This window comes from Mus caroli, chromosome 19 (genome assembly GCF_900094665.2).
Source record: "Mus caroli chromosome 19, CAROLI_EIJ_v1.1, whole genome shotgun sequence".
NCBI classification, from domain to species: Eukaryota; Metazoa; Chordata; class Mammalia; order Rodentia; family Muridae; genus Mus; species Mus caroli.
The window spans coordinates 37,968,362-37,989,808 of NC_034588.1; the positions used below are offsets into that span (position 1 = coordinate 37,968,362).

The 21,447-nt window shown below is 48.2% G+C and overlaps 1 protein-coding gene across 1 annotated transcript in view; it reads right to left on the bottom strand.

Annotated features, from left to right (window-relative positions):
- Positions 1 to 21,447, bottom strand: part of Pik3ap1 (phosphoinositide-3-kinase adaptor protein 1) — a 114,592-nt gene that overhangs the window by 14,725 nt on the left and 78,420 nt on the right. The window contains exons 10-14 of the mRNA XM_021152078.2: positions 16,508 to 16,702; positions 12,275 to 12,340; positions 10,705 to 10,910; positions 7,208 to 7,280; positions 402 to 557 (exon numbers count right to left, since the gene is read on the bottom strand). Of these exons, the coding sequence (XP_021007737.1) occupies positions 402 to 557; positions 7,208 to 7,280; positions 10,705 to 10,910; positions 12,275 to 12,340; positions 16,508 to 16,702 (696 nt within the window). The remainder of the gene's footprint in view (positions 1 to 401; positions 558 to 7,207; positions 7,281 to 10,704; positions 10,911 to 12,274; positions 12,341 to 16,507; positions 16,703 to 21,447) is intronic.

The following is a 21,447-nucleotide window of genomic DNA, read 5'->3' on the forward strand; positions in this document are numbered from 1 at the left end:
TGTGAGTTTGAGGCCAGCCTGATCTACAGAGTGAGTTTCTGGACAGTCAGGACTACACAGAAAAACCCTGTCTCAACAAAACAAAATATAAAACAAAGCAAAACAAAAGAATTATTATAAAGCAATGCTGGGCCAAATCTTTCCACCTCTGCTGACAATCATTAGGTCGCTATTTATAAATTATCATACAACTGGGCAAATGCCCCAGACCAACTAGTCCACATACCCCACACCTCTCAAAACCAAATCAGGTCCCATTTGAGTCTTGGGCTCCGGAGGGTGTTGGCAAGGCCAACAGGTGCCATCTGGAGTACAGGAAGAAGGGCTCCCCTGGCTTGCTGCAGGAGGCAGGTCACCCCTAGCTTGCTGCAGGAGCAGGGCACCCCTGGTTTGCTGCTTACTTGCTGTGCTGGACATGCTGTCCGTTTTCCAGTCCCCGCGTCTCAGCTCTGTCCTGGCCGGCAAGACACTCTTCCTGGGGCCGCTCTCATACACGCCAAACTCCACTTTCTCTGGCAGGTGCTGTGAATGTCGGATTGGGACTGTGATCTCCAGGTCTGGAGTCAGAAGAAAGGAAGAGATTCAGGCAGGCTGTCATTGCCAAATGTCTCCCATACTCATTGTCCATCTGTCTCCTGGGCCTGGGCCCAGAGGGGAGAGAGAGAGAGAGAGACCCCTGGAGTCTTGTCCCACTTCAGCAGTGAAAAGCCACAGAATCCAGAGTGGCCCAGCAGAGTAAAGGGATGACAGGACACAAGAAATGGGTAGAAGAGATCTTCCATCTCAGAGAGTGGAAAGAAGATACACGTAGACACAGCTTGGGCTCTGAGACTCACCACTTGGCAGCTTTGCAACCAGCCTCTCTGAGTTAGCCCCCTGCCTAAGAAAGGGTCATGAACACCCCTGATGGTAATAAACCACCCTGCACACCAGGATCACTTTAACAACCCCATCTTCTTAGTTCACTGGATCCTCGTAAAACCCAAGAAACTTGCACTGTTACTCTCATTCCCAGAAGCAATGAGAGCACAGACGAGTAAAGTTGTTCCCCCATCGCACAGCTGGACATGCCAAACTGAGATGTGGACCCTGGCCCTGAAGTCCAGGCTGCTCCCCACTCCTAGGGCCTCTTGCTCCTTGAAATTACTAAGGATAACAGATGAGGGGGTCTGGGATGGGCAACCTACCCTGACAACAGTGGCCCTGAGCGTTTGTGACCAAAGTCCTCCGCGAGGAGGACAGTGACTTCTGAGGCTGATTCATGGTAAAAACGCACAGTCCTTACCCAGCTCAGTGTCAACCTGACCTCTTCAAGGCTGGGCACTGCCTTGTTAGTCCTCCAAAGATTTCGACCTCAGGGTCCTGGGAGCATAAATAACTTGTGCTAGTGGGCAGAGTAAGCTGTCTGGTATGCCATCAGCTTACACACACACACACACACACACACACACACACACACACACACACACACATACACTTGACCCTGTGAATATGAAGCAGACAAGGGAAACCATGGGAGCAAGGGTTAAAGAGGAGGACACTTTGGAATTGTGCTTTGTTTCAGACACTTCTTCCAGGGAGCAAGTGCAACAGGGATTCAAAGGCGACCCTTCTTGCCCAAGCCAGAGTCCCACCAAGAAAGCTAATGAATAAACTAGAGCCCTATGGAGAAATGGGGAGTACTACTCATGTCCCAAGCTCTTTGATTACCCGGCTGGAGAAGCCCTAGCTGTGCTCACTGCTCTAGGCACGGGGTGTGGCTAAGGCATGCTCTCACAGGTGAACAGCAAGTCTCAGAGTCCATGTGGATATACCACTCTTTCCTTTCCTTCTCAGTTTTTATCTGTCCTTTTTTTTTTTTTTTAAAGCGAGCCACTTTACAACCTTTTTAAGGTTTCCAGACCGACTGATTTCACTGTGGTTAATTTCCCACCACTTCTATGAAGAAAAAAAAGAAAAGCACACAGGATGAAAAGGACCAGAGGTCAACGGTTTAAAACTCGGCAACAGGCTAAATGTTTCTAAAACACCGCCACTCTTTGCCTGAAGGCACGACGTCAGGACTGATTTTTTTCCCCATGTGTATTGATAGCGTTCCTGGACTGTATTCCTCTGTGTTATTATTTCCCTTTGTGTTTTGCGACGTTTCTATTCCACGGGTGATTATAACCCTTCGAGGAAACGAAGCTGCACAATGAGTAGAGGAAGGGCCCTAGATATGGAAGTGATTCAGTCAATAAGGCAAGGAGCAGAGCCCAGGTTTCCTGGGCTTCTGCTGGCTCTGCCTCCCAGGACACACCTGGAACACAAATATCAGCTGTCTTCCCTGTGGGGCCACAGGATCAACAAGCACCACCTGATTGACTGTGCCATTGACTCCCTATACCACAAAGCCACTCCCTGGGGCTGAAGACCACAAATAGAGGATCCGTTTTCAAGGGTCCTCGGTGTTCCAAGCCGGATGAAAGAAAAATGGTAATATGTGTCATTTTCTATGGCAACCGCAGTTTTCAAATTTGAATCAGTCTGGGGTCAGAATGAGTTACACTTCTTAGAGAATGTCACACAGATTGAGGTGCCACTCACCAACCCCAAGGTTCTTACTGGTTGATGAGATGTGTGCCAATGGTTTTCAGTGGCTTGGGCAACAGAATTCTTTCTGCCAGTGGCCCATAGTATACATATAGAGAGGTCCTGAGGCCCACACAGAGTGCATTGTGCAAACCCACAGAACAGAGCATTGCAAGCCAGTATGTATACTTAGAATTAAAGCTCACAGTTTAATAAGTCGTATCTACCCAACCACAAATGATGCCCTTCTCTTTGGCAGGTGCCGTGATACCTCCTGCCTGACCCCAAAGGACAGAATCCAACTTCCCAATATCCAGTGTTCCTGGCCAGAACAGGGCACCAGCTCTCCTAGAGCCAGAGTTAGAAATAATTGTAAGCTACCACGCTGGCGCTGGGATCCCTCTGGGTCCTGTGTGAGGGCAGCAAGTGCTCCTGGCCATGAGCCATCTCTCCACCCAAAACCGTGCTATTGGGAGGTGGCGGTGGCTTTAAGAGGGGTCAAGGAGAAGCCTTTAGATTATTGGAGGCTGCCCGGAAAGAGACGATGAGAACTGTTTCTGTCTTTCCCCCTTTTTGTCTCCTTTTCAGCTGTATTAATTAGGGTTTTACTGCTGTGAACAGAAGCCATGACCAAGGCAACTCTTATAAGGGCATTTAATTCAGCTGGCTTACAGGTTCAGAGGTTCAGTCCATTATCATCAAGGTAGGGACATGGCAGCATCCAGGCAGGCATGGTGCAGGGGGAGCTGAGAGTTCTACATCTTCATCTGAAGGCTGCTAGCAGAATACTGGCTTCCAGGCAGCTAGGATGAGGGTCTTAAAGCCCACGCCCACAGTGACACACCTACTCCAACAAGGCCACAGTACAGCAACAGGGCCACAACTTTCTAATAATGCCACTCTCTGGGGCTGAGCATTTACAAACCATCACACCAGCTGTGAGGGGATTTTGTTTCTCTAAGTTCTCTGTACAGCTTCTGATCTACAGCCTCATCCCAAGCCACAGGATTACAGAGCAACCAATCACAGACTCAAAGCTACAAAACTGTAAGCCAAAATTCACCTGGTTTTCTTTACTTAAAAAAAAAAAAAAAAAAAAAGCATTTTGTTTAGGGGAGAGAAGTAGGTGTGTGTGCCATGGTATAACAGTGGAGTTCAGAAAACAACCAGAGAGAGTTGATTCTCTCCTCACACTTGGGTCACCAGACTTAGCAGCCAGGGCCTTTTATCTACTGAGTCTTCCCAAGCCTTGTCTATTTGTAAATTGATTATCTCAGTGATTTGTTACAGCGATGGAAAGTTAACCAACAGTGTCCAAATATCCATAGTTCAGTCTTTTTATAGTCACGGCACTAATTAAAGTCACTGACATTACCCCTCTCCAAAGCAGAATCCCATGTCAGAGGATCTCAAAAGAGGGGAGGGAAGTTGGCTGTGCTTCTCTGGAGACCTTTACACAATGAGCATTCTGATTTAGACTATAGATACAGATGGAGGGAAGTCATTATTCCGAGCCTGATCAGCCTTGGGTGAACTTTGTGGGGTCCTACAGTGACGCTCAGGATGGTCCAGAACTTGCGGTCCTCCTGATTTAACCTTCCAAGTGCTGGGATATAGGTGTCTACCACAGTGCTCAGACGGTTCCTCCATATGACAGATGGAGCCCAGGGGAGGACAGCTATAATGAGACCCCAAAGTCTCAGTTCGTGAGCCAGAGCCCTGGCCCCTGAGTGTGTGTGAGTCTACTGCTGTACCCTCCCGGACTTCTCACACTGGGGTTATCAGCCAAGACATGGCCTGTGCTCAGAAGCTTGACACAGTTCGTCTCATCAGTGCTTCTGTCTCTGCATGCATATGCTCTACTTTTAAAAAGCACTTCAGTCCTTTCCGACTGAGAGCCCTATTTTCTGAGCCCAGGTGACTGACTGCACTGTGGGTGCAGCCTGACTTTCTACCATGTCAGCTTTCTCCTCTTCTCTACCCTGCAAGCAGACACGCTGAGCCCTCCCCACATCCTCTGCCCCAGGGAGGGGGTTATACATTTACAATCTAGATATTTAAAAAGAAGTGCTAGGGGCTGGAGAGATGGCTCAGAGGTTAAGAGCACTGACTGCTCTTCCAGAGGTCCTGAGTTCAATTCCCAGAAATCACATGGTGGTTCACAACCATCTGTAATGGGGAATCCTATTTTCTCTTCTGGTGTGTCTGAAGACAGCAATAGTGTACCCAGATACATGAAATAAATAAATAAATAAATAAACCTTTTAAAAATAACATAAATAATTGTGTTTTAAAAAAAGGAAGCACGAGGATGAGTTCCCTAAGCCTTTTCCTTACCTACTCAAAATCATTACATTCTCTAAGCCAACTACTTTTGGAAAGACACCATGCTAGGCATTATGGGAAAAACCAAACGCACATGAGCAAAAGGACAACTCAGAAGCTAGCAGATCACACACGGAGAGGAGCCTGGGTTTCTTCTCGAGCTGGATGCTGATACTTGGTGACTGTGTGGAATGACTGCCGTCAGCAGACGTTTGACGGAAAGCCTTTATTCCAACAGAGACTTCCTAAAAAGCCATCAGGACTACACTGCAGATTGGGGAGTCAGCGGGGTGCAAACCATGCATGCTCCCACCATCTTGGAAGCAGGGAAGGGAGGAAAGATGCTGGCCTGTGACTGGATCAGAACAGAAGACTAAGGAAATCCTGGTCTGTGTCACAGAGGGCAGGAAGCAAGCTCATCTGAAAGGATGGTAGGGAAGCCTCCTGTGGAAGAAAAGGAGCCAGTAGGCCGGGTTGTGGAGAAAGAGGTGCAAAGGCCCTAAGGAGAGACCTGTGCTTGCTTGTTGGAGCAATTGCGAGGGAGTTATTAATGCTCAGACCAAGGCAGAGATTGAATACAGAGGTCACATAATGTGAGGCCTTGGGGGCCACAGCAGAGAGTCTGCTTTTCCTCTGTGTGGGACAAGAGCCCCCAGAGTACTGAGAGCAGAGTGTGGCATACTCCGATATTTAATTCTTTTACATTACTACTGCTATTTTAAATTATCTGTCTGTGTGTGAGGGTAATGTGTACATGAGCGCAGTTCCCCAGAGTGGCCAGAAGAGGGCAGTGGACCCCTTGGAGTTGGGGTTAAATGTGGCAAGAATGACCCAGTATGACTGCTGGAAATCAAATTCAGGTCTTCTAAAAGAGCAATACAGACTTTTAACTACTGGGCCATTTTCCTAACCCCTAGTGTTTATTGTTGTTGTTGTTGTTATTGTTGTTGTCGTTATTAGTTACATTTTTGTGATAGAATCATATTGTGTAAACAAGCTGGCGTCAAACTCACAAATAATTGTCCTTCTCTGCTTCATAAGAACTGAGATTAAAATGACCTGCCATGACACCCAGCCTTATGACACTTTATCTATAAAAGGACACTAGCTGTAGGTTGGAGGATGAACTGCAGAAGGGTGAGGGTACAGAAGGGTAGAGCTGAGTCCGGAAACGACTGTACTAGTTCCACCAAGAGATGGCGGTGGTTTGGCTATAGCCATGGCACAGGAGAAAGAGCCACACTTAGCCTGCACATTGGAGTCGGAGTCTTGGGAATGAGGAAATGAGGTAACAGTGATTAGGGCAGAAAGAGGCATGCCTGGGACAGCAAGCAGGCCCTCCAGGTGTCCTGACAGAGACAGAATACAGAAGCCTACAATAGCCCAGAGTCTTCTCAGAAAGGGGGCTGCTGGACTGACCCACAGTCCCGTTACAAGGATTCAGGTTGTGAAGGAGGAGCCTGAGCAAGAGGCTCAGGAGAAGTCACCTGCCCACAGCTGAACACACAAGAAGACCCGGATGTTGCTTAGTTCTCTTAGTAAGGGGCTCCTCTTGCTGAAGTCTAGCACAGAGATCCAACCTACTGAAGGCTCCTTGTCCTTGCTCAGGACAAGTGGCACCACATGGCTGGTGTCATGAGAGGTTTAGAGGGGACAGAAGATTGCGTTCATAATATATATATATATATATATATATATATATATATATATATATATATAAAACAGTCATTCATGGCCCTACTGTCACATAGTGGGTCCCTAGATACTCGTGATAAAGACAGAGGGGCTTTCTCTGCTCTGTTGGTGCCCACATTCTCTTAAGTGCTAAGATGGAGCCAAGAGAGAAGATGGAACAATCCTCTGTGCGTGGGAGGGGGCTCTGTCCGTTCATTCTCTCATGGGAGGGGACATGCTTTTCCTGGTACTCCAGCATTTATAGAAGGGACAAGGCCAACCCATCGCCTCCAAGGATCTCCCTGTCTAGTGAAGGACCTGGATCTGAAAACAGACGCTGGGCAAGCAGTCTGTCCACTCGGGACACAGTAGCAGGGAGGGTCAGGGATGGCAGCAATGGCATCCCCTGGTGATGTGACACCCCCTAGTGATGCGACATCCCCTGGTGTTGTGACACCCCCTGGTGATGTGACACCCCCTGGTGATGTGACACCCCCCTGGTGATGTGACACCCCCTGGTGATGTGACACCCCCTAGTGATGTGACACCCCCTGGTGATGTGACACCCCCTAGTGATGTGACACCCCCTGGTGATGTGACATCCCCTAGTGATGGAGAGCTCTGAGAAGCCACCTACCTGCGTGCTTCCCAGACTTTGGCTTCTCTCTCCGTCTTCGGGTGATGCTCTCTCTTAGTCTTTTAAGATTTTCCTGGAAAATAATTTATTTGTTGTTTAAGTATCCAGCAGAATGGCAGCCTTTGGATATTGGAATTCCATTCTTACCCAAAGCTCTTTATAGGAGCCAGGACGTTACCGTCACATCTTTCAAGATGGCCCCCAGAGAAACTCAAGTCTGATAAATTGTGCCTGAAATGTGCTATTTTTTTTTTCTACAGTAGACTCTACTTTCAAATGCCCGGTCCCATTCTCAGCCTCAGAACCCACTGCCCTCCTCCACCCATGCCTCATAACCAACCCCACCCTGACAGACTTGAGTTCATTCCTGTGTCTGACTGTGCTCTCTGCTCAGTCCTCTGACCTCAAGAGACCCTGATTTCTATAAATCTGTCCCAGGCCTGGGTCAAGGCTACTTCCCTGAAGCCTTTCCCAGATGGCCCCAGGCCTTAGTCCTGTCCATACCAACCACGTGGGCTACACTGCCTTGCATACAGTATATGCATGTGTACACATATGTACCCTGCCTCTTCAAGTACACCATGGGCTTTCCAAAGACCAGGTTCATGGACCTTTCTGTGATTCTATCATTTAGACAGCTGTAGTCATTCAATAAATGTTGACTGGATACATGAAGGTCAACATTAGTTTCTAACTTAAGTCAGTGCACAGCAGCAGTGCCTGGGCATCCCTGGGAGGATAAACATCTGAGTATTCAGTACCCTGGGGATGTCTAAACAGTCTGGTGGGAGTCGCGGGTGGTTATGAGAGAGCCACAGGAAGCCAGACTGGAAGGGTTGGTTGGTCTGCAGCTGTGGGCTAAAGACCAAGCAACAAGGAACGTCATACGATGGTCATCGTAATGACCTGGGGGTGGAAGAGACAGAGGCAAGGAAACCCATCTAGTGGCCAAGTAGTTGGCCTGATGCAGGTAACCAGGGAGGACATGGCTAGAGGAATGAAAAGACACAAAGGAAAACCACCACAGAAGCAGGTGAGATCTCCAAGTTACTGCCTATGAGTGGGAGAACCCCAAAGTCTGTCTGGGGTCTTGAGAGATAAACAGAAAGGACACTACGTGGCTGGACAAGCCTCAGGTCTAGTGCCCCTCAGGAGAACATGTCCAGCTAATAGCTGCAATTTTGGAACTGGACAAGAGTTATCTGCACAAAGGAAGAGCTATAGAGAGTCTAGGCAGTGCCCACACATGAGGGACAGGAATGAGAAAGACAGAGGAACAGACAGAAGCAGCGGGAAAAGAAAGTGGTTACCCCAGGACTAGCTGACATATTACCGTCCTGGACAGCGGAGGCTGTCAGGGTACAGACTAATGTGTACTTCTGCCAGCTGGGTTTTTCTGCTATGAACATGAACCCCAGCAAGTGTCCCGGGACTCTGAACAAGGTAGTGTGCAGGGGGGGACGCTTCTTGAGTAGGTATGGAGAGAAAGCTAATGATTGGTCTGCGCTATAACTACGGGCTTTTCCACCCGTGCCGCAGTTCCTGAAATAATGACTCTGAGACTTGTTATTTATGGATAGCTGCCTAGGCCACACGCTTTGGCCCATCCCCACTAGCTCAGAAGTCAATTATGCCGTTTAAACTAGTCTAAGTTCTCCTCAGTTTCATGTATCTGTCTCCTCGGAGTTGGGGCAAAGCTGTTCCCAAACCTGACTCTATCCCAGAGTTCCTCTCTCCCTGCCGGAACTCCCGCCTCCTACTTCCTGCCTCAGCTAATAGGCCATGAACTTTTTATTGACAGATGATGCTTCCCTATGGTGTACAAGATATTCACTAACACTGTCTCAGGCATGAGAGATGCTTTTCTTGGCTCACACTCTCTCCCTTCCCTTCACAGGTCAAAGGGGGAGAAGTGGAGACACAGCGAACCCACACCATCCAGGTGTAAGAGGCAGACTAAGGGTATGACTTGGGCTGCCAGCTCCAGAGACAGCTTACAGCTACTTTGTCACATGGTCACAGTATTTAATGTGGAGGGGAAAAAAAATCAGTTTGGGGCCAGTAGACTTTGCTCAGGGCGGCAGCAGTTCTAGGGTTCCTAAGTGAAAGGGGCCTGGAGCCCTGTGTTTAACATCACAGGGTGCCACCACCCTTAAGACCACCTAGAGAGGAAGGCATCTGGGAAAGAGCGTCCTCATGTTAAAAACACAGCTGGTAGAGTTAAGGACATGCAGTGGTAGAGGTGTGGGGAGGGGAGCGTAGACTCTAGAGCCAGCAAGCGAGTCTGCCCTGAGTAGTTCTTCCAGTCTGAGCCTCAGCTTCCTGAAAATCAGAGGCCATGACGTCTCCCTGACAGCTGTGCTGTGAGGAGCCACAGAGAGTCATCCAGGCAAGCTATAGCACACACAGTATCTGCTGGACAACTGTCAGAGCTCAACTAGGGCTATCTTCTGCTTGTCCTGACATCTTAGCCACATCCCCAAAGGCACAGCTCCCCTCCTAGGGTCAGATGCTGCTGCCACTTAGATGTAGCTGTCAAGTCAGAGGTAGGGACACCAGGGACTGTAATACACCACTGGGGAGACCTTATCATTCACTACAGAAGTGGACTTGAATATGTCCCTTAGTCGCCATGTCCTTATTTTCTCACTTTTAATGTGAATATATGAAAATTGTGTGTGTGTGTGTGTGTGAAGTTGTTTATTATCTCATAAACATTCTCAAACCAGCTGGGCTAGGTAGTGCATGCATGTAATCCCAGCGCTCCAGAGGCAGAAGCAGGTGGATCTCTATAAATCTGAGAACAGCCTGGTCTACACAGTGAGTTCCAGGTCAGCCAAGACTATATAATAAAATCCTGTCTCAGAACAACAACAATCTTCAGATCATACAGATAAAGCAGGACTCTGCTGTGAACCCCAGTCCTCTCTTATGTGCCCTGCCAGAGGGCAGCCCTGAGAGAGTATGTTCCATGTTTTACAGATCTTTGCCTTTGGTTATATTGACAAAATGCCTAGAGAGATTTGCTGTGTGTGTGAAAGAGAGAGACAGGCAGAGACAGAGACAGAGACAGACAGATAATCAGATAGACAGACAGACTGATTTAACTCAGGAGGTTTAGACTCTGCAGCTTCTTGTAATGTTAATTTCATCCTACTTCTTGAGGACTTTCCAAGTTTTCTTCATGTCCTAAGGAGTGAATATCAACCGTGAGAGAGAAGCAAAGGACCCTGAAGAACAAAGCTCTCAAGCAGAGGTGGCAGGCCATGTGCCGAGGCAGACCTGGAAGATAAAGGAAATTTGTTCCTGACCTCCAGCCTCATAAAGCTTTTAGCCAGGGTTCCAGACAAGGTCACTCTTAGGCACAGCCACTGAGCAGGATACACAATGCTCGCAGGTTCCCCCATCCAGTTCCAATGTCATACATGACAGCTTCAGCTGCCTCCTCTATGGCTGGGAGGTGGGGAGGAGGAGAAGGGGCATCGCTGGCTACCTACCTGCTGGAAGCGGAAGGACTCAGATCGCTTCTTCTGATTGAGTTGCCACTCTTTGAAATGCAGCACAGCCTCGTCCACGTTGACGATGCCCAGCTTCACCTGCTCCTGCAGGGTGATGAGCTGCCGCTGGCCCGGCGTCTTCATCCCAGCAAATGGGTCGTAGATGCTCGATGGCGGCCTGTCCCTCCATGGCCTCACAAGTGGCTCTGGAAAGAACGGCAGATAAAAATGGTGGACACAGACTCCCGGGAACCGTCTGCTGTATCAGAAGGAACAATGACGCATGGAACAAAGAGAAGGTGGGGGAGGACAGGGAACCAAGGTGGGAACGTCGCCAATAATTTCAACACTATTGCATTCACACAGATAGAGCCACAGCACAGATGGCATCTATGGCGGGGTTTCTTCACCTGGAGACTGCTGATATTTTGGGCTGGATCATCGCTCTGCATCATGGGAGCTCATTCTGTGCATTAGAGGTAATGAGCAGCATCTCTAGTCATCACCTACTGGGTGACTTTTCTTGGATTCAACAACCCAAGATGTCCCCAGTTATTGCTAAGTGCCCTCTGGGAAGGAAGAACAAAATGCCCTCTCTATTTGAGGATCAATGTTCTAGATATAAATCCCCCCATAGAACAGAAAAGTTATCAGGAAGACTCCAGCCGGGAAGCTTTTCCCAGACCTGTCTCTGAACTCATGGGCACAAAATACCAATGAGGTTGCCGCCTTGGTCTGGTGGCACAGATATAAACTAGGTGCTTAGTGCTGCCAGGTTGTCCTCGGGCTGTTTTGTACCAACCTCTATTTCATCACGATTAAAGGGCATCTTTCTACGTCAGAGGTAGGAGGGCAGCTTGCCAGTCTCCAGGCGGCAACCTGAATTACTTGCAGAAGTGACTGGGCCGTTGGGACATGTGAAGACAGCTTGACATCATATGTCTCAGTTCATGGAGTATGTTCCAGATTTCCCCTGAGACCAGACTTTGAGGAATCGCTTTGCGAGCTTGCACCCCACTGGGGCTGCTTTTCCAAGCAATCTTAAGTGGGGAAATGCTGGCTACCTATGCTGGGCAACAGGAAACTGATCAACGTTTGCCTGCAGTATTCGGTGCTTTTCAAATTTCCTTAAAAGGTCTTTGGGAAAACTGGATGTCCCGGTTGTTACAAGAAAGTAATTTTGATCAAAGATGACACAAAGCAAGGTGGAGCTGGTAAACATGAGGACAGTAGGTAGTTCAAGAGGGCTGTGCCACACACAGATAAAGACGGAGCTGGGCCCACTGCCATGCTGTTGGCATTGGCCTCAAACCCCTCCCTGTTCTGTATGGATACCCGTCTATTAGCCCTCTCTGTGGGGTCGGTTTGTACAATAATCTAGGGTGCTCCAGCCTCTCCCCCACTTTCCTTTGCCTTCAGTAAGGGGCTCTGAAGCATCGCCCCTGAGCTAAGGCTCAGATCTCTCTCCATAAATGCCACATGCTGCTGTCACGCTTGGCCACCCTTGTTACAGGAAGCCTCCAGGAAGTTCCACTTGTGTGCAGGAAGTCGAGGGCACGCCCTGGCTTACCTTTTCTGATGCTCTCAGAAGAAACGTAGAAATTCCCGAGCCGCTCCTGACTTTTTTCTGCAAAAACTGTGAAAGAAAGAATATTCTGAGTGGAAGCAAGACGTCTTTCTCGGAGACACTGTCACACGTTTACAAAAATATATATATATTAATCTAGTGCAAAAAAAGTAATAAACGTGACCACTGTGCACAAATTTCTGGATGAAAACAGTGTAAGAGAGCAGAGTATCAACTCAAGGCAGGGAACACACACACACACATGGGCTCTCCCCGCTAAAAGAGAAGCCAGACAGAGGATGTCCACAGCTTGTCTAAAGACTCAGATGGGTGGTGGTGGTAACACACATCTTTGATCTCAGCACTTGGGAGGCCAAGGCAGGTGGATCTTAGTTCAAGGCTGTTGGCTTTGGCCTCAACCCCCTCCCTGTTCAGTATGGATACCTGTCTATTAGCGCTCTCTGTGGGGGCGGTTTATACAATAATCTAGGGTGCTCCAGCCTCTCCCCCGCCTTTCCTTTGCCTTCAGTAAGGGTCTGCAGAGTGAGTTTCAGGACACCTAGGGGCACATAGTAAAACCCTGTTTTGAAAAACCAAAAGAAAAAGAGAAAAGGGGTCCAGGGGCTGGAGAAATGGCTGAGTTGGTAAAACACTTGCTGTGCGCCAGGTGTGAGCTCCCCAGCACCCGTATGCATGCTGGGTAGGGTGGCTCACATCAGTAATCCCAGGACTGCGGAGTTGGAGATGAACAGAGTCCTGGAGCTTGCTGGTTAATAGCTGAAGTGGTGAGCTCAAGTTAAAGGAGAGATGTTCTGTCTTTCTCTGTCTTTCTCTCTCTCTGTCTCTGTCTCTCTGTCTCTCTCTGTCTCTCTCTGTCTCTGTCTCTCTCTCTCTCTCTCTCTCACACACACACACACACATGCGTGCACACATAGACAGAGGTGGAACAATTGAGGACTGCTCCCCAGCACCCAGCTTTAGCTCCAAGTGCATCCAAACAAACGCACGCACTGGCACACACTACATACAAGGAAGGGCAGACGGGGGAGAGGAGAGAGGGAAGGAAGTGTGCCAGGATCCCTACACAGAAGCATCTGGGAAGACCCGACAGCTAGAGAACAAGAGGAGGCACCTAGTAGGCCAATCCGTACTCTCAAGCAGAACTCTACCTGGCAGAATGGGTCAAACGTTTCCCTCCAGAGGCACCAAGATGAAGTCACTGGTGAGAACAGGCAGAGGACAACAGAGATTGGAAAGTGAACCGTTCTGTTGGTGGTAGCTCCCTGGGCTCTGAAGAGGACTCCCTCAGTTCAAATCCCAGCCCCGCCACTCACGTATCATATGAGTTTGGATGATAAGCTTGACTTTCTCCATGTTCCTGTGTCTTACGCAGAGTGAAGGCTAAAAGCATTGGGTTGTCATGGGAACTAAGGGCTAGCGAGTAGCAAGCGCCTGGAGCACAGCCCGCTGCGTGTAAACACGCACCACTAGTCCTTATTACCATTATTCATTTCTAAGCTTTGAGATGGACGCCCGTGGGGTAGCGACGTCATGCTAACTAGTCCAAGTGATGTCTCTTCAGTGTCTCACAATTTAAAGGTATTTCCTTATGTAATATCTCATCTGACCTTCAAAACAAAGTTGTAGCAGAATACTGTCATCTACCAGGACATGCATCAATGTAGACACACACTGTAATGATAGCCATTTATAGATAAGGAAACTAAAGCCCTAATGGGTAAGGTGACTTGTCCCATGCCCTATGCTGGGCAGAAAGAAGTCATCGATTGTAGGTGTGTTTGTGTGTACTGTGCAAAGGTGACCCTTGTGTTGTTCGAATGCTGATTTCTCTGCCCCCATCTCTTGTTTCAACCTGGACACGGCATTGTAATGCTTATGTCTAGAATCTCCTGTCTCAACTTTGTGTGAATAATTCTTACCCTCTATTCTCTGCCTGGTCAATAAATGCTGATCACCCAATGGCTGGGCTGAAGAGAAAATAGGGGGAAAGCTTTATGTCAGACAGGAAAGAAGGAGAGAGAGGGAGATTCAGATTGGCCACAAGGAGGTGGGTCAGAGAAGACATAATGGGGAAAAAAAAAATCTGAAGCCCAAAGATCCAAATCAACAATAATATGCAAGGACAATGAGATGGGGAGGGAGGTGGCCAGGTTAGCACAGGAGGTTACTATAAACCAATGCTGCCCAGTATTGAGGTTTCTCTGTGCGGCTATTGGGCACTAGCAAAGATAAGGAAATACAGTTGCTGGATTAATTCAAGGTTTGTATTCATAACACAATAATTAATTTTACAAGAGATACACCTCTTCCTAGCCACTGCCCCTGTTACACTGCTTGTATCTGCTGCCTCTCAGCAATGAGCTGCCACCTCCTCTCCCATTTAGGAGTCACCAGTGTGTATTTGTGGGCTCGGAAACTGGCCCTGAATCAAGGATTTGATTGCTAGCAGTATGTCCAGGAAGCATCCACCTGCCTGGATTTAGAATCACCAAGGAAACACACCTCTAGGTGTGCCCGTGAGGGCATCTCCAGAAAGGTTTAACAGAGGAGGGAAGACCCACCATGAACGTAGGTGGCACCATCCCACGGACTGGTATCCCAGACTAAATGCAGCTGCGCTGAGCCATCGTGTCTCTGCTTCCTAACTGCAGACACCACATGACCAGCTACCTCATGCTCCTGCCTCTGCGGCTTCCACTGTTCATACTGCTACATCCCCCTCCCTGACCGTGACGGGCTGTACCCTTAAACCCCGAGCCACAGAAAACCTCTTCTTATTTAAGTTGCATTGTTACAGCAATGAAAGGGTTAGCTACCACAGGAGGTGATGGAGGTGAGACTGGAAGTGGGTGAAGCAGTAAATAGTGGGTTGTTAAGTGACAACCACTGCATCACCAGGTGATCGCACAACTGTGCCTTTCAGAGTTCTCGCACAACAGCGACAAGCAAGGTGCCAACTCCCATCATTCACAGCCCGAACAGTGGCCCTCTCTGCTAATTCCCTGAGGCTTTCAGTCTGCCCTGAAATGGGCAATGAAGTGCCACGTATCAGAGAAAGCCCTCAGTATAATACCCAGCAGTCCATGTAGGGAGTGTGGTGGGGGCTAGTCAGTGGGCAATATCCAAAAAGACTAACGGAGATGTTTTCTGAGGAGATGGCAAACCTTGGTGACACAGAACTTCCCACAGCCATGCTACATGCTAGTGTAGGACTGCTGGACTGGGTAAAACCAAACTAAAACCAAAGAAGTTAGCTACTTGAAACATGGGTGCATCCGAATGTATTTGCTGTTTATATGCGATTCAGAGTTAACTGGACATCCTGTATTTTATCTGGCAGCTCCAACCCAGACACCTGAGGCTCTGGATGGGTGCTACCTGCCCCATCACAACTTCCACAATACACGCTATTAAAAATGGATGACAGTGGGTAGTGGCAGTGCATGTCTGTAATCCCAGCACTTGGGAGGCAGAGGCAGAAGGGTCCCTGGGAGTTCCTGGCCAGCCTGGTCAAAATCCTGTTTCAAACAAAACCAAATAAGAGTTCAGAGCTGGCAGTTTTGCTCACACTGAGCATAAAACCATATTAATAAAATCAGGTCCAGAAGTGTAATAAATGTGCCTTCAATCTCTAACTAGCGTCTCAGGAAAAACAATGAAGAAGTCAAACTAAATTCTTGCCAGCTTTCATTAGCATGGGCAAGCAGACAGCCTGATTTAGTGGCTAAAATATTGGCTGTGGAGTCAGGGTCAGGGGCCAAGCCCTGGCACTGCTAAGTTGTGACTGATCTTTTGATCTTCCACTTCCCGTCCATAAAATGGGGATCAAGGCCCTTACCCTAAAGGCTATTGTAAAAAATTAAGTGTGAAGAATGTTCCTGGTAGATTTCAACAAGTGCCAGCCATTAAAATGATGAACGGTGACGACAGGACACGTTATGAGATAGAAATGTACTAGGTTCCCATTTACCTCTGGCCTTACGATTGTGCATGAATGCTTCCAGAAGGCAGCACTGAATCTAACCACTGTCTCTGGTGTAGCTCCAGAGTTCGTGCTGACCTGTGACCTATGACCTATTGCCCTGGCTGGCAACCATCCAAAAGAAGACAATCTGAGCAACACTTCAGAAAGCCAGGGAACTAGGATGTTCCTGCTGAGGCTCTCAGAAGGCCCCCACCCCCGCCCCGCTGAGCACCATCCCTGGCCACACTTACCTTTAGAAATGTATGGCTCGTTGTCAGGCGGTGGGGGAGGGCCAGGAGCGCTAGCCTCTGGCCTGGGCACAGGGACAGGGGGCCTGTTGGCCAGGTCCAAAGAGAAGGTCTCATCTTCATCCACAATGTGATAAAGTTCTTCCCCATAGGGATGGTCCTGTTCTCTCTCCCAACTGGCCGGTTTCACACTGTTACCTGAAACACAGAGAAGGGGGACTGAGTACAGAACCGTGGTCCGGGAAATTGCCTGCCTGAAGGTGGTAAGACCAAGCGAATGTTCTCTATTGCCAAAGTAACAACCTGTGACCAAAGGCTTCCCTTGGGGTATCTACTGTGCCATTTGCTCAGCATCCATGAAAGCAACCATAAGAACACCAAGGTCTCCTTCACCGGCTACCCACCCAGCCCAGGACAGGAGCCACAAGCTCGGTTGCCTCGATCTCACCACTAGAATCCTGTTACTCGTCTCAGCATAGTTAAAGGAGAAGAGGATTCCAAACTCCAAAGCCTGAGGACTCCCAGAACCACTTCCTGGTGTCTGAGCAGCATTGGAATGATGCCCTGCATCCTCATCACCAGCTACTACAGCATCTCCCCGTCCTCTTACACAATGGTTACGTGGTATGGCTCCTCTTGGCTGAGTATGGTTCTCGGATCATTTCTCTGCATGACTCTTGCATCTGGCTTTTAATAAACCTGTTGTGTTGTTACTACAAGTAACCTCAGCTTCCGCACAAAGAAAAAACCCTGAAGCTTTGAGGATCTAAATAACGTGTCCAAAGACTCTGAGAGCCAGGCTGGTACCCAGGAAAGCTAACTCTACAGCTATCCTTCCCTCCAACTGTCTACTGTTTCTCACACCCTCACACTGCCCCCCACTAAACAAAACCACTGAGGAGAGAAGCTTGCCTCCCTCTTCTACCCACCAACACCCCACAACACCCCACAACCCCCGTGCTCTCTACAGTGATCTGCTTCTTTGACCGACACTATTTAGTCAACAAATCCGCTTCCAATGTCTGTTTGAAGTATAGGACCAGGGCTTGGGCCTCCTTCCTGTAGAGGCCGCAGCTCAGTGACTTCTCGGGAATTCTGTTTTCATTGCATCTTTTCTGAGCTGCTGAGAGGTTGCTTTTGGCTTCCTGGTGTCACGTGTCCAGAGGATTGGCCAGGCTGACCCTCACTCATTAGAAAATTCGAGTTCCTGGGCTCTGCCCTCAAGGTAAGTTTCCAAGTACATGCTTATCTTAACGCACACAATGGGAGACGGGAACTCTGGGAGAGGCTGTCCAACCGTAACAAAGTGAAGTATCCTGGCGGAGCTGCCAAATACCCCACCAGGTACAGTGGCTACCTTTGTCTTTCACTGTCTCTAAACACACTGACTGCCTCAGTTCCTCATCCTGCTTGGAGAAGGCTGCCCCTTCTTCTTCATGATACCTTGTGCCAGGCCAAGCCCTGCTCCTCTAAGTCTCAATCACACTATGACTCCCCAGAGAGGCCATGTTGACCGCCCAGTCTTTACTGAACTGCTGTTTATGCTCCCTGAGTTTCATTCCTTTGCTCTGTGGCCCTGATGTAATGGGGACTCCCTGCCTCTCTCCCTCCCTAGTCTGTCAGCTGCAGAGGGAAGGCCCTGGCCCTGGCCCTCCACATTGTCCTAGAGGCAAACACAGATCATTCTATACTGCGCATGCTTGGTCACATCCTTAGAATGGAGGGACAAATAAACTCTGGGTAAAATGTGAACCAGACAGAGATCTATGTGGCAGATTTGAGCCTCCCTACAGTCAGCCTGCCTCTCCTCCCAGTGGTTTCCTGGCCTTGGCAGACGTTGGAGAACTCCAAGGAAAGCTTGAAGCTACTACAGTGTCAGGGCAAGCAGAGATCTCTTCTTCTACAGAAGGAGAAACTTTCCTGGCTTCAGAGGCCGTGAGAGGCGCAGACTTGTGGAGAAGAGATATACATAGGGTTTACTTCCTTAGCAACATCTACAGGAGGGCATTTGTAAGGAAGACTTTGTCTGGGAAGCTGTGTATTATTAGGAGTCCTGGGATGCCCTCCCCCATTCTGTCAGCGCCCACAGATAATCAGAACAATTCCCTTGGCTCCTGCTGCCCAAAGAGGAATAATTTACAGAAAAAAAAATACCTACAAGCCACCAGGTTCCCTACAAACAAAATATACTAGAGAAGCAAAAGAGAGCCAAATGACAGGAAACAAGTTACCTGCGGCCTAAGGTCACCTCAAAGGAACTCAGTCTGAGCTGTTGGACCCCTGAGAGGATGAACTCTGACCCCTTTCTCAGCCTCTCCCATCATGATACAATTATGCCATTAAAAGTCAGTAACTAATGATTTAAATAAATACTGTATACCTGTCAGGTACTGCACTGTGCCGGGATCCACATTTCGCTGGGAGCAGAAAGTTAATCCTGCCTAGAACTCTTTATCACTTTACTGGTGACTGACTGTCTGAAGGCCACATGAGTGGAATGAGGGTCATAACAGCTGGGCCCAGGCCACCTGTCTTAGCCTTTTAGCCATACCTCCTTTCTCTCATTCACAGATGGCAGATCTGTAGGCCTCCCACCCCCAAAAGTCTTCAGAGCTGCAAAATGCCAAGAGATGTTTCTAGAATATGTGAGACAGACATAGAGGCTGAGGAGAGAGATTGAGAGTGATTCCAGTTTTATCTGTGGTGTAGGGAAAGCTTCTGCATGATACTTTGCGTGAAAAGTGTTCTAGATCCATTCGTAACTTCTGGTAGAAACTGTGTGAGCTCAGACCATTGAGCAACAAGACACTATCCAAGTCGCAAGACATACTTCCTGAAACCCTGCGATTCTGTCCTGGTGTTCTATAGCATACAAGTTCTCAAGTATATGGAAAGGCTTCACATACAACAAAGGGTATTGCCTGCCCTGAGGCTTGCCAAGCTCAAAGCAGAAGACTGGATAATCTAAGAAAGTGTCTAGGCAGCTGTGGAAAAGCTAATGCTTGGGCTGACAGTGCCTGAGAATGAACACAAAAGAAAACACGTGTATACAATATCAATATTGTATAAAAATTGTAGAAATATTGTAGAAAAAACTCTGAAGACTCAAGGGAGGGGAGAGAGAGAAAGAGTGAGGGGGGGGAGAGAAGGGGGGGACTGAGAGACACTGAGAGAGGGACTGAGAGAGATTCTGAGAGAGATACTGAGAGAGACACTGAGAGAGACAGAGACAGAGACTCTTATTGTTTTAGGGCCAGATAGGATGGTTCACGCCTGCAGTCTCTGCAGGTGGGAGGCAAAGGCAGGAAAACTACCATGAGCTTGAGGCTTGCCTGGATTACACAGTGAAGACCAGACCAGATAGGTCTAGATAGCTTTGTCTCATTTGTGTGTGAGTGGAGTGTGTGTGTGTGTCTGTTGCACCACTTGAAGTGTTATTATTTTTATCTATTATCATTATAATAGTTAACAACTATAACACAGTGATAGGTGGGCATAGCAGGGACCCAAAGGACTTTCCATTGTTAAAAATAAAAAATAGAGCTCAGAAAGTGCAGATTTATAACCAAGGCTCTCACAGTTACCTGCTGACCCAGCAGTAGCAGAGTCACACAGAACTTGAAAGGAAGAAAAGTCCAGGGTCCTACTCAGCCTTGCTCATGAGCCTGTGCCTTCGAGAGGACTCCAGGCACATGGAAATCTGAGAACCACTGCCACAGGGAAGGCTGGCACTGCCACAGGGAAGGCTGGCAAGCTCAGCTCCACCAGCATGCACTGAAGACCTGTGTATAGCAGGTATCAAGAGACAATTTCCTCATTCCCTTATACCAGAGTCATGACCAGCCTGCCATGTAGACTCTTTTGATCCCCTTAAATAACATTACTCCCCTGCATTCCCATAGCACCCAGCACATTGTTATTTGCACTGAACTATGTTTTTCATATTAAAGGAAACCTCACTTGGAGTGTGTGTCTAACTCCTCTGCAGGACAGGGCTGAGTCTTACCCCTCGAGCAACACCAGGGGTCTGCACAGACTTTAGGTTTGATGAAGGGCTGCCGGAAACTGAGCATCAGATGAGGTCAGGATGACGGGAGGCTGCCATCTGGTTCCTATCCCACAAACTGTTCCTTTCATAGAAGACAGTGCAACTATGGTCAAAGGAGACACTCTAAGGCGGGCTCAGGGGCTAAGAAGAGCTCTGTAGTCTGCTTACAGCCTCTGACCTTGGATGCTCACCCACTCTGTACCTCTGGTCCCTCTCTGCTGCTGAATGAAAGAGGTGGTACCTAATGTATAAAACCTTAGGTTAATTTACCCTACTCTGGCAAGGACCGACCTGCCATGTAGACTCTTCTGATCCCCTTAAATAACACATCACTCCCCTGAGTTTCCAAGGCAACCAGCCTTATTGATACATTAGGTACTACTGCTTATACAAAAAGCATGGAATGGGTGATATACACGAAGCCCTTAAGCTTGGCCTGGAGCATTGCTGAAGACAGCATGGCAAGCCTGAGGCTAAAAAAACCAAGTTATGCAGAAAAACCCATCTTTGCTCTATCCATGCCTCTCTTGGTGCCAGGAGCTAGCTGAGGAACTTGCCAAATAGCTGCCCAGACCTCTGTCCTAGGTAAAGAAAGTTTCAGAGTAGGAGTCAGCAGACATGTTTTAAGGATCCAGATAGTAAGTGTATCAGGCTCTGCAAGGCAACAGTCTATTGCAACCACTCAAGCCTGTACCAGGAATGTGCAAGCAGCCATAAATAATAGCAATTGAATGGGCATGGTGAATTCTGATAAAACTTTATTAGCAGGTCAGGCTGCGGTTTGCCTATGCTACTCTAGAGATTTTCTTCCCCTTCTTTTTTTTTTTTTTTTGTTTTTTGTTTTTTGTTTGTTTTTGTTTGTTTGTTTGTTTGTTTTTCGAGACAGGGTTTCTCT